This window comes from Herpailurus yagouaroundi, unplaced genomic scaffold, assembly GCF_014898765.1.
Source record: "Herpailurus yagouaroundi ecotype Mexico unplaced genomic scaffold, PumYag 28, whole genome shotgun sequence".
Classification (NCBI taxonomy): Eukaryota; Metazoa; Chordata; class Mammalia; order Carnivora; family Felidae; genus Herpailurus; species Herpailurus yagouaroundi.
The window spans coordinates 157,046,587-157,059,180 of NW_024412376.1; the positions used below are offsets into that span (position 1 = coordinate 157,046,587).

Consider the following 12,594-nt stretch of genomic DNA (forward strand, 5'->3'; position numbering starts at 1 on the left):
CACTGCCTCTCAGGGCAGCACACCCAGCTACTGAGTTCCTGGTAAATTGCTTTAAAAAATATACATATGTTAAAATGACAACTCTGAGTGGTATAAATAAATTAACTGCTTCATAATTTTTTTAAAAAACTGTGGGAAAATGCCAGAGTTAACAATGCATTCACATAAAGCCTTTTAAAGTTATGACATACTCTAGGCTTACTTTAACATTTTACTGCATACACAGTTTTAATTTGCCATGCATAACTTTCATCCGTGCCTTTAAAAAAAACAAACAAACAGACAGAGAAACAAACAAAAACCCTTCTGTGTGGTATGGATTCTACCTGAAAAATTCAAATCACAGTCTTAGGAATTGTTTTAAGGAGAAGTGGGATGCCAGGAAGTAAATCAACGGTGTTCCCACTGGGTCATTTATATCAGGGAATGTGCAGACATGGGTCGAGTGTGGGTTTATGTGTCTGTATATTCTTTCAAGTATTTAACCTAAACTTTCAGAACTGTATTTGAAAGTGTGTCTCAAATATTATAAGGTCAAGAACTACTACAGAAGGAAAGTAGTGAGCCCTCTGGTGTGAGAAAAGGGAACTTGGGTCCTGGATCCCAGCCTTCAGATTAAGTATGATAGTGGGTACAAGTTGGGATGGTAAGAGCATATTCTAGAGCAGACACGAATAGAAGGGGGAGATGAGTAAAGAATGAGACTATGAGCAGTAAGAAACTCAGTTGAAGATGTCACTTATAAGAAGAGGGATAAGGAGGATCTATTTATGTATGTGGACCAGAAAGTCCCTAGGGCTAGAGACGGCTGTATGGTCAGTGGCAAAGATACCCAAAGTTGGAACTGCAGACAGACAGGAAGCAGGGATGGGCATCATGGGAATGAAGATACAGAGATGGTATACAAGGAAAAAATTCCCCAGCTGCCTCTTCTTAGTCTCCCCCAGCTTTGAACTTGAACACTCAAATGAGTCTTCTTAGAGGAAGCCTCTCACGAACTGACTGCTACTCTGTTTCATCTAGAAGGGGACATAGCAAAATTTTTATGACACTTCAGGGGATATCCTGGTGAAGAAGGAAAGTACATTCGAGAGCCCAGAAATCAGCAAGCATACCCATCAGTAAGGCAAAGAGAGTCTTGAGAGGAAAACAGCCAGGTCACCCAGGGGGTTAGCAGGGTGGAGTTCATTGAATCCTGGGGCAAGCCTGAGTCTTAATCGGAACTGGTCCTGAGCACCCATTTTCATGTCCAGCCCAAATGAAAGCCCATAGGATGTGCCTATGTGGACACGGGGGCCAGCAAAGATCCGTGGACTGCCCACAGTGGCTGTAACTACCATGGCTCCTGAAAGACACTGGACTGCCACCCAGGGGCTGGCAGAAAGTGGTCAAACTTGGTGGAGTGCTTGCTTACATACAAGGCACCGTGAAAGACTGTCGACTATTGTCATCTTTTAGTCCTCACCACACCTTCATGGGGGTAAATTATAATCCTTGTTTGAGTGGCAAGGAAGCCAAAGTTCAAAGTTAGGTATTTTATTCAAGATAACAGAGCGACACCAAAATATGAACCCAGAAACTCCTGCCTCCAAAATTCATGCAGTTTTCAATAAATCTAATGGGTTCCCTGAAAGACCCTCAAATTAGTTTATTCTTCATTCAACAATTCTACATTAAAAAAAAGAAAGGAACAAAAAAAGAAAGGAAGGAAGGAAGAAAAGAAGAAAGAAAGAAAGAAAGAAAGAAAGAAGAAAGAAAGAAAGAAAGAAAGAAAAGAAAACCTAGAAAATCTCCAGATGTTTGAAAATTAGGCAACACATTTCTAAATAACAATTAAAGTAGAAAATATTTTTTAATTGAATGATAATAAAAAGAGACACATGAAAACTTAAGATCTGCAAAAGCAGCACTGAGAAGAAGATTTATAGTACTAACTGATGAATAAGAAAACAAAGTGTACTGAAAATCAGTGATTTGTCTTAAGCTTCTATCTTAAGAAGCTGAATAAAGTGGGGCGCCTGGGTGGCTCAGTTGGTTAAGCATCCAACTTTGGCTCAGGTCATGATCTCATGGTTCATGAGTTTGCGTCAAGCTCTGTGCTGTCAGTATGGAGCCTGCTTGTTATTCACTCACTCCCTCTCTCTCTCTGCCTCTCCCCTGCTCTCTCTCTCACTTTCTCCCTTTCAAAAATAAATATGTAAACATTAAAAAGAAAGAAGCTGAATAAAGAAGCCCAAGGAAATTAGAAAGAACTTTTATATCCTTAACAATAAAGAGAAGAGTGAAAAACAATTAAATAGAAAGAGAAAACAAAGCTAAAGGTCAGTTCTTTGGAAGAGTAATAAAAGTGATAAATCCTCAAGCACAACTAATCAGGAAAGAAAGAGACAACAAATTACCAGTATCGGAAACAAATATATGTTTTAATTGCCTATTATATAGGTAAGACACTGAGGAGGAGGAGGAGAAAGAGGAGAAAAATGTATTTGTTTTGAAGCCATCCATAAAAATCGTTAATTCAGGTTCTATTATATTCAATTTAAACTCACATGCATTTATTAGAGAAGAACATAAGGCATGTCTTTATAGGCCTAGAAAGAAAGCACATATTTTGGAGTCAGAGCTGAGCTGAAATCCAGCCTCCGCCTTGAACTAAATGTATGACTTTAGGCATATTATATAACCTCTCTGAACTTCCACTTCCAGTCTACCAAACGGAAGTTGATAATACCAACCTCATAAGGCTGTTGGAAGAGTGGGAGGTAAAACACATGGGTGGCTTCTATCCTACAGAATTCTTTCCCCAACATGACCCATAACCATGGCATTTACACTTTATATGTAGAAAGGATACAAAATAAGATCCTGAGACAAGGTCATTCATTCAGAAATGTATCATTTCTGAGAAGTGTCGGTATTTACCTTCCCTTAATTACCTGTATCAATAAGAAAGCTTTAGGGTGGTCATCTTCAAAACAAAGGCCATTACCAGGGCACCTGGGTGGCTCAGTCAGTTAAGCAGCCAACTTCGGCTCAGGTCATGATATCACAGTTCGTGAGTTCAAGCCCCACGTTGGGCTCTGTGCTGACAGCTCAGAGCCTGGAGCCCGCTTCGGATTCTGCGTCTCCCTCTCTCTCTCTGTCCCTCCCCCACTCATGCTCTGTCCTCTCTCTCTCTCTCAAAAATAAATAAACATTAAAAAAAAGGCCGCTACCAACATATAAACAAAATAAAAGCACATATGAAAATTAAAATGAAATAATTTAACATAAAATTTTTGTTTTAATTTCATACCATAATTTTTTCATGAGTATTAGAAAGTCAACGTAAAAACTATTCCAATGACATAAGTTATTTTTAAACTTTGGGGGAAAGGCTCCCAGCTCTAGTGTTGGCATCATGACAGAAGATCCCCCCAAGTCCTCAGCTTCCCAGCAGTAGCGTGTCTCCTGAGTTACCCATGCTGATGCAGACCACAAGACTCAAAGATCTGAAACCACCATGCTGATCGGCTCATATCTTAGATCTGCAAGATGAATGCTCAGGATATTTCACACATTGAAGAAACCTGATAGGCCTATGACAAGAGAGAGGGGAAAAAAACAAAAACAAAAACAAAAACAGGAGATCAAGAGGCAGTACAATATATCTATGGTTCAATTCCCCAGTGCAAATAGCCTCTTCATTAGCAACAAAAGAATACATGAACCACTCGGCATCCAAACAATTTCCTCTCCTGCGGTGACAACACAGAGAAAGGTCAAGTTCAGGAGTGAACAACTTAAAGCGTGGCCCAATCTGGTTTCATGTCACTTGTAAAGCCAGAGAAATAAATACTGAGAAGGTATGTTTGATGACAATGTGTGGAGATGAAAACAAATGTCTGGCTCTAACATGTCACAAGTACGTGCTATGAATGTCGGCTGATGACCAGAAACAACAGAGGCAGCAGCCTGAGATGAGGGCTCTCCAATATTTTCTGTTGATTTGCTTTCTTCTCTCCAGAAGCTTCCTGAGAGGATTGAGCCACAGGGTCAGAGATAGAGAGAGGGTAAAGACTCTCTGGAGGAAGGCTGGTGGCCATCAGCAGGAAGACCGCACACCCTTTGCACAGAACAAATCCTAGATAAGAATCTAGCCAGTGAGGGTCTCTCAGTTTCATGAAAATGAGATAACAAATCAATAGGGTCCAGTGGGAGTGGCTGGTCTATGGAGAAGAGTGGAGAGTGAGGATTGTGGTTCATTAAAGTGTAGCTGAACCTGATTTTGTTAAATGTGGGTCAAGAAAGAGAGAAATCTTTAGAGGCAGCAACCAGCACCCCTGGGCTTCTGGGATGGGCCATCTCAGGCTTGTCTCTAGCCAACTATCATCACCAGCTGGACACAGTGGCTCCAATCCTCGCCAATATGGTAACCTGGAATCCTCCACGTGAATACATTCTGGGGGGAAAAAAAGTGTCCTTTTCCTTAAGGAGATACTGCTATGGAAAAGAAATCCTTCTAAGACCTGAGAAGGTGGCTAAGATTCTGAAGCCACCTTTGCTTTATACTAAATGAGGAGAACAGGAATACGTTCCTTAACTAGTTTTTAATTTGGGGAAACTCAGTTTTGGAAAAGAAGTAGCAATTACGCTGTTAAGATGGTCTCTCTCCATAAATATGAAAATATTCATATCCAGTGTTCCAATAAAATGGACACACTTTGGATATGTTGGACAACATGCTGATGGATAGAGACAGAGTATATTTTGAAGTAACTTACAGGGAGTAGTGCACCCTTTAGGTTCTTAAAAAATATGCCACAAGGGGGCACTAACCAGAAAAACACGCTGACATTTTTCCAGTAATCCAAAAAAGTACTGTTAACCTTCTGTTGATTCCACTGGTTAAAACATGAAGAAATCCTGTAGAATCCTGAAGAAAATGTGAAGAAATCCTGTACATATTTCATCAGGACTGTGCGTGTGTGCATGCAGAAAAAAGGAAAAGGATGTGAAGGGCATGCAGCCAAAGGTTAATAGTATTCGTCCCCAGGTGGGATTTATAAAGGGGTAACAGCAGAATCCACAGGAAGTCTGATCTATATAAATGTATTCACACTTCTGTTTGCCTATTAAAACAATCACACCAAAACAGCTGGACAAAAGTTGGCTAAATTGGAAGGTATGTCTGAGATGGAGTGATTTCAACTTCAGGATATGTCGATATGCATGATATTCACTGTAGGCTCCTGTGGGGACAAGCAGCTTTCTTGAAAAGCCACAGAACTCTTACCATACAAGGGGCCCCGAGGAGCAGGTAATTTAAAGAATCATGCTGAATAGATTAGAGCCTCATGGTTGGAGAAAAGGACCAGTGACTTCAAATATGACCCCCCAAGTTTAAGGTCACATGAGCTGATGCTCAGCATGACAGGTGTTGGCTTACAAATCACTTCCTTTGATGTTGGCCACTTTGATGTGGGCCAAGTCCAGATGGAAGGTAGGCTTTTGCATCTTCCCAGGTAGAGAACGAGTGAGCTCAACTGGAGCCTGCAGTAGGCATGAATGAGGCTGACTGATGGCCATTAATACAAGAAAGGGGAATAATTAAAATGAGGGGGGGAGGGGAGAAGGATGATGAGGACAGTTGAGGATGAGACCCAGGTACATCCCCCAACCTTCTCCTAGGTCTTTAGCGTCCCATCTTCCCGACACAACACATCTTTGAGTAACTTAGACGGGTCAGATGTCTGCAATGTTTCTTTTACAGTTGTTCTTGTCCCTTTGTTCTGATTGTTTTCCCATCTGACTGTGGTGGAAAGTGTGTGTTCTTCCCAGAGAGCAGTTTCCAGAGAGCAGCCAGCTGACGGAGGGGGAATTCAGGTCATTTTGAGACAAAAGCCCTCAGTGAATGTTCTTGGAAGCTGTCCTTCTGCCTCTCTGCTAGGGTTGGTGGGAGAAGGTGGTGACAGAAGGAGACAGGAAAAGGGTTCTCGGATTCCAACCTCTGTGTTCTCTGAGAATTTTTTACTCTCTGCATCAGTCTTATTGTAAGCCGTCACTTATGGGAAAATCTCCAAAGATGATTCTGGAAGGAGTCCCTGCTTAAAAATGAGTGAGGGTCCCAGTTTAGATAGCAGAGTTGCTGATGACTTTAAAAATATATACCGGGGCGCCTGGGTGGTGCAGTCGGTTAAGCGTCCGACTTCAGCCAGGTCACGATCTCGCGGTCCGGGAGTTCGAGCCCCGCGTCGGGCTCTGGGCTGATGGCTCAGAGCCTGGAGCCTGTTTCCGATTCTGTATCTCCCTCTCTCTCTGCCCCTCCCCCGTTCATGCTCTGTCTCTCTCTGTCCCAAAAATAAATATTGAAAAAAAATTAAAATATATATATATATACCTATCTGTAATTTTAAACTTTTCCCTAATAAACACATATTACTGGTAAAAAAAAAAATTAAGATTTTGCATTTCTAATTTATGAAAGATAAAGTTTGGTAGACTTCCATGTGGCCACTTACCAAGAGTCAGGCATCTATGCTGAGATCCAACTAAAGAAACTTCACATGCAAAATACTGCCATGTCACAAAGGTTGTACAAAATCTTTGCATTTGACAAAACATGCTTTTGTTCCCCTGCAAGTCAGCAGGTTTGCACCCCTGTGTCAGGCCTCTCATGTGGGAAGCCAGGAGAAGGTCATCATCCCAGATCACCATCAAGGCCCGAGAGGGGCTCCCACTGCCCTCCTGGCTCAGAAGAGGCTGAGGAAAGGGAGAAAAAATGCCTATAGATGGCAAGACAGCCATTTCTTTCTTCCAGAAGTCAATTACCTGTAATTATTCTCGCAGGTAAATGTAATATTCCTTTTGCTTAGAATCAGTTTCAGATTTTTAATGGAGGCATCCGAACACGAGTCACTGGGAAAGAAAGAAAAAAAAGAGTTAAGTGACAAGGTCTTGCAACCATTTCCTGAGTCTCTCGGTTTCTTCTAGGTAGCAAGCCCTGGGCAAGCCCCTGGGAAAAGTGGAAGCAGAAGTTGCTTTTAAGAGCTCACAGGCCAGCAGGGGAGCCGAAGGTGTGAACCACATACTTATTGTGGGGATGAAATTGAGACGTTGTTGCGATGGGCCGAATGCTGAGCCCATCATTTCCTGAGCCAACCTGTTCTCGATGCATTCTTGTGACTGTGGCTTTTTCCCCCCGGACTGATTCCTAAGATAACCCTGAGAATATACACGCACAACGTAGTAACATATACCTGGAAATATTTCTGATGTCCTGCATCACCCAGGCCTGTAGCGTATGAACCTTCTCTGGATGCAAATTAAAGACTTCCACACGTGCAAAAGTGCTAAGGTAAGAAGAGGCAGAGAACATTGTTAACCCCAAACGGAATCGTTCAGCCAACCACAGGCCTCGTCAAAAACCAGGCAGGAACCACTGGACCGAGCCTGCGTTGTGGGATTGACCCATGATTTGCACTAGAAACGGCCGTTCTCATTCATCGTGACCCTCGCTGAACAGGATTCTCAAAATAAGATTCTTCATCGGGACATTGATGATGATTCTTCAAGTACTTGCTCTTCAAAGAGGAGCCTCCCACCAACATCCTGAGCATCGTCTGGGACCTAGTTAGACCTAGAGAATCTCAGCCCACCAGCACCTGCTGAATCAGAATCTGCAGCCGAACAGTCCCCAGACGACCCACACTCAGTGAGGCTCCAGATGCACTCCTCTGAGAGCCCCGGATGCCCTGCTCTGACCCCAGTCCTAAACTCTTCTCCACTGGTCTCGGACAGCTGCCACTCTTGCGGCAAGAACTTGGACCCCGAATATCAGATTACGAAACCCCGGAATGTTGACGCTCTCACCCAAAAGCCTACAAGCTTGGGGTCAGAGGAAGACGATGGGGCGTCTGGGTGGCTCAGTCGGTTAAGTGTTCAACTCTTGATTTCGGCTCAGGTCATGATCTCATGGTTCGTGAGTTCAAGCCCTGTGTCGGGCTCCACTGACAGTACTGGGCATCCTTGGGATTCCCTCTGTCTCCCTCTCTCTCTGCCCCTCCCCGACTCGTGCACGTGCACCTGCTCTCCCTCTTTCAAAATAAATGAATAAACTAAAAAAAAAAAAAAAAAACTCTAAAAAAAAAAGAAGACAAAAAGACAGATGCTTCTTTGCAGAAGTCAATATCAAAACCGGAGAGAAGGAAAATTAATTTGGGGTACCCAGGGTGCCAGGAGCACGTCAATAGCTGCCCCTCCTCTCAATCCAGCCTTATCCAGAGGAAGAGTGACGCACAAAGTCTGGGAAAGTAACCATGTGGTAACAACTGTATAGAAAGAGGTCAGAGAGGGAAGGCATTGGCGTGGCCCAGTTCAGCGCTGCAGATTGAATGAGAGAGTAATAGCTGCGACTCACTGAGCCGTCTCTGTGTTGTGAGACACAGAGCTCAGCACTTTCCATACATTATCTCAGTTCATCTTCAAATCATCAACACCTCTGCAGGTGCATGCCACAGGGGCTCCCAGGGGTCACACAGGAAGACCAGAGCCCCTACTTTTAACACTATCATAATACGGAAGTTAAAAGCCCCTACTTTTAACACTACCATAAGTTAGGGGCAATGCCTATAGAGATAGTTAAGGGCCAAGAACCCAGCCCAGTAGTGGTTTGACTGCTCAACTATGATGCCCACTCTTCACAGGGGACAGAGGAGTCAAACCAGGCAGGTCTTCGTGGATGGAGAGGATTAAACAGGCGGGTGCGGGGAGGGGAGCCAGGCATGGGGGAACCCCATGAACAAAGGTGGGAAATGGGAGAGCTCAGAACACTGCACCAGGCCTCAAAAAGCCAAGAGGAGGGACTGGACACAGTGCAAGGGCCGTTAGGACATTTAGAGGATTTTACGAAAAGGAGACACCAGACAAAAACACTGACTTAGACGAATCTCTCCGTAGAAAACAAACATTTTACCTTTTCAGCCCAAATCTTCAGTACTGACTTAACCATGAAAAGCATATTCTTCTAGGGATGAAATATTTACCAGGAGGCTGTGCTAACACTTGCAAATAGGATGCAAAGAAACGAGTACCTTCTTTCATCAAAGGTGTTATGGACGGACCCATTGAGCAACACATGGACCACACCACAGGCATCTTCTGCAAACTTAAAAGGAAAAAGACAAGAAGCTGGCCATTCCTCAGCACGCAAATTTCATTGCCACACTCCAGCAGCTCCTTCCAAAATAACTCGCGGCTTTAGCTGGTGAAGGAGGGAGTAGCCTGTGTGTGTCTAGCTCAGTAATGCCAGGTGGATGTAATTTTCATCCCAAGCCATGGGCAGGATTCTGCTTCAGATGAGAATTCTGGAAGCAGATGCTCCCATCTGTGTTTGAACAATGAAGGTCAACATCATTGTCGACAGTGTCGTTAAACTGATGTCTCAGAAGTTGGAAGTCCAGGGAGTAAGAGAAATATTGCTGGAGGAGGAAGACAAAAGTGCTTTCTTGGTGCACTGTAGGTGCTGCACATTTCCCTTAGGGAGAGCAGGGTGGACAATTCAGGGGCAAAGGAAAAGGGGACACAAAAAAGGGGGAAACTGAGGAGAGAAGGTGTCACAGGCCTGCACAGGTGCAAAGGGAAAGAGAGACTGCATGAACGAATATATCATTGAGCAGGGAGTTATTTCTTCATGCAATAAACATTCAGCTGGAATCTTTGCCAGGTGCTGAAAAAACAAAACGAATGAAGCAAAACAATCTACGTGTTCTCTCCCAGAAGCACCCCCCACGCCCCTGGGACCAGCTCAGGTCCACGCCTGTATGATACTGTGCCAATGAGCTCATTGCGGGTTCAGTCGCCAGTAATGAGCACTCTTTGAGAGCTGTGACCTTGGCTGTCCCGCCTGTCACCACAGCCCTGGAGTCTTAGAGCTAGTGCATGGCACGGAATGGGCGCCCAGAGAAAATCTGTGGAGGGAAAAGAGGGAAGGAGGAAGGGAGGGAAATGGAAGCAGGAAGTCCAAATACTCAGCGATGGAGATTAGGAAAGGAACAGAAAAAGCATCCCAGAGGCCAACAAAAGCTAAGTCCAGCAGGACAGATAGGATCTCACCTGGTAAAGGCTGAGGCAGCTGCAAACAGAAAGGCCAAGGGGTCTGAGAAAACAGTAGTTGGGTGAAACCCTCAGTGGATGTGCAATTTGGGTAGAAAAGTGAGTTCAGGGCACCATGAATGCTTGGCCAAGGAATCTGGCCTTTATTCTGCAGGTGAGAAAACACCACTGAACAATCTGAGGCCAAATTAGTAGAATCCGGTGCAGCTTCTGTTTTTCTACTCGGACAAAGTAGAAAGAGGCCCATTAGTACCAATCAAAGTGCTAAGTCAACAGAGTCCTTCCGGGGTGCCAAAAACTCGAGTCCCCATGAAATAAGCATTGGGTTAATTTGCCCCAAGGTAACATCACTTGGAAGCAAGGAAGCAGAGTGGGGATTCAAACCCCAAGCTGCTCTCTTTTGTCAGAAAAAGAAACGATCTTGGGGCACCTGGGTGGCTCAGTTGGTTAAGCATCTGACTTGAGCTCAGGTCAAGATCTGGCAGTTCATGGGTTCAAGCTCTGCATCCGGCTCTGTGCTGACAGCTCGGAGCCTGGAGCCTGCTTCGGATTCTGTGTCTTCCTCTCTCTCTGTCCCTCCCCTGATTGTGCTCTGTCTCTCTCAGTCTCTCAAAAATAAAGAAACATTAAAATTTTTAAAAAAGAAAGGATCTTGTCTGATAAAACAAGGTTGTCTATGCACATCTATGAGCATTTGGCCAACAGAAAGCTGCGGCCCCAGGGGATGGCAGGGCATCTTTGGTCACCTTCACCACTGTGCTCGCTCCTAGCTCCAAGTAGGTGCTTGACACATATGAAATGTGACAGGGGTGCCTGGGTGGCTCAATTGGTTGAGCGTCTGACTCTTGATTTCGGCTCAGGTCATGATCCCAGGGTCATGGATCCAGCCCCCTGTTGGGCTCTTCACTGAGTGCGGAGCCTGCTTAGGATTCTGTCTCTCTCAAGGTGCCTGGTGCCTTGTTCGGTTAAGCAGTCAGTTCTTGATTTGAGCTCAGGTCACCATCTCATGGTTTCTGAGTTTGAGCCCTGCCTCAGGATCTGCATTGTAGGCACAGAGCCTGCTTGGCAATCTTTGTCTTCCTTTCTCTCTCTCTCTCTCTCTGACTCTCTCTTTCTTTCTCAAAAATAAACTTAAAAAAAAAAAAAAGGATTCTCTCTCTCCCTCGGCCCCTCTCCCACTCACACTCTCCCTCTAAAATAAAAAATTAAAATTAAAAAAAAATAAAAGTTGTTCACAACAGCACTGTCCTAAAACATATCAGCGAAGGAGAAAATAAATAGGAACTTTTCTCAGAAACAGCAAGCAAGCGAACATACAATAACAACAAACTCTACAGTGCCTGTGTATAATTATACAGCACTTAGTAGGTACTCAACAAATATTTGTTAAAGGAACGCATTCTGAGTTAGCGAAGATAGTGGTATTTCGACATAGCAGCAACCCCATGGGACAGGTACTATTCTCATCCCCATTTGGCAAGTGAGGAATCTGAAGGTCAGAACGGTTTAAAGAATCTGTCCAAGTTTAAATGGTCTCCTTACTTCAAATCCCAGACTAGCCCCTCATCTCCACCATGCCAGAGTTCACCGGAATCTCCTTAAGGGTGGGAGGCTTTCGACTCCACTACTTACTAGCCCAAGTGACCTTGGATGGGTCACCTAACCTCTGAGTCTTAGTGTCTTCACCTGTAACATGGGGATTTGCACCTTCCCACAGCACCTACTGTGAGGATCAAACGAGGAGGCACAGGCAGAGCACCTGGTCCAGGACTTGGCATAAATAGGCACTCAACAAATGTGAGTTTCACTTGCCCCAGCTCCTCAGATGTCTACACTCAGTTCCAGGGAATTATAAATAGTATAGACTTACTTTCTCCCGTTTTCTCTCCTTCGGTTCTTTCTTTCCTCCTTTCTTTCCCATTTTCCTTAGTTCGCTTGCAAAGAAGCAACTTAAAAGAAAAATGAGTATGTGCCAAGGCAGCTTACAGTGAAGTCAGAAATAGATAGCAGTGGGGAAGGGATGAGTCCTTCCTCGCCTGAACTCTGGCTTTGCAGTCAGACAATCTGGGATAAACTCCCAGATCTGCCACTTACTACGTACGTTTAGTAGACAGTTTATTTACCTGCACCTCTGTTTCGTTATCTAGAAAATGAGTATGATACTCACGCCACCCACTTCATAGGACTCTTCTGGGGGTGAAAGCTTTTAACCCACGTGAAGATGCCTGTATCTGGTGCACAGTAAGTGGTCTGTAAATGTTGATTATTCAGACTCTCCCAGGAATCTAAGATTGGCCAATGCCTAGATCAGAGGATTAAACCAAGCTGGCAGCCAAAGCCCAAAGATGGAACAGAGCAAGGACTCGTCATCTAGAGCCTATGGGACCTCTATGAATGCCCTAAAATTATATGTGAAAGTATTCTGATATGTGCGTTGGTACATTTTTTTTCTCAAGGAAGAATCCTAAACTTTTGTTCCTCAATGAGTCTGTGATCCAAAGA

At 44.1% G+C, this 12,594-nt stretch overlaps 1 protein-coding gene across 2 annotated transcripts in view; it reads right to left on the bottom strand.

The window, feature by feature from the left end:
* Positions 1-3,260: 3,260 nt before the first annotated feature.
* The window catches only part of CD38 (CD38 molecule), a 57,254-nt gene continuing 47,920 nt past the window's right edge, over positions 3,261-12,594 (bottom strand). The window contains exons 5-8 of one of the 2 annotated variants that reach the window (XM_040487526.1): positions 9,072-9,145; positions 7,239-7,331; positions 6,811-6,897; positions 3,261-3,578 (exon numbers count right to left, since the gene is read on the bottom strand). In XM_040487526.1, coding sequence (XP_040343460.1) covers positions 3,515-3,578; positions 6,811-6,897; positions 7,239-7,331; positions 9,072-9,145 — 318 coding nt within the window. In that variant the 3' untranslated portion in view covers positions 3,261-3,514. The other variant, XM_040487531.1, reaches the window with a different exon arrangement.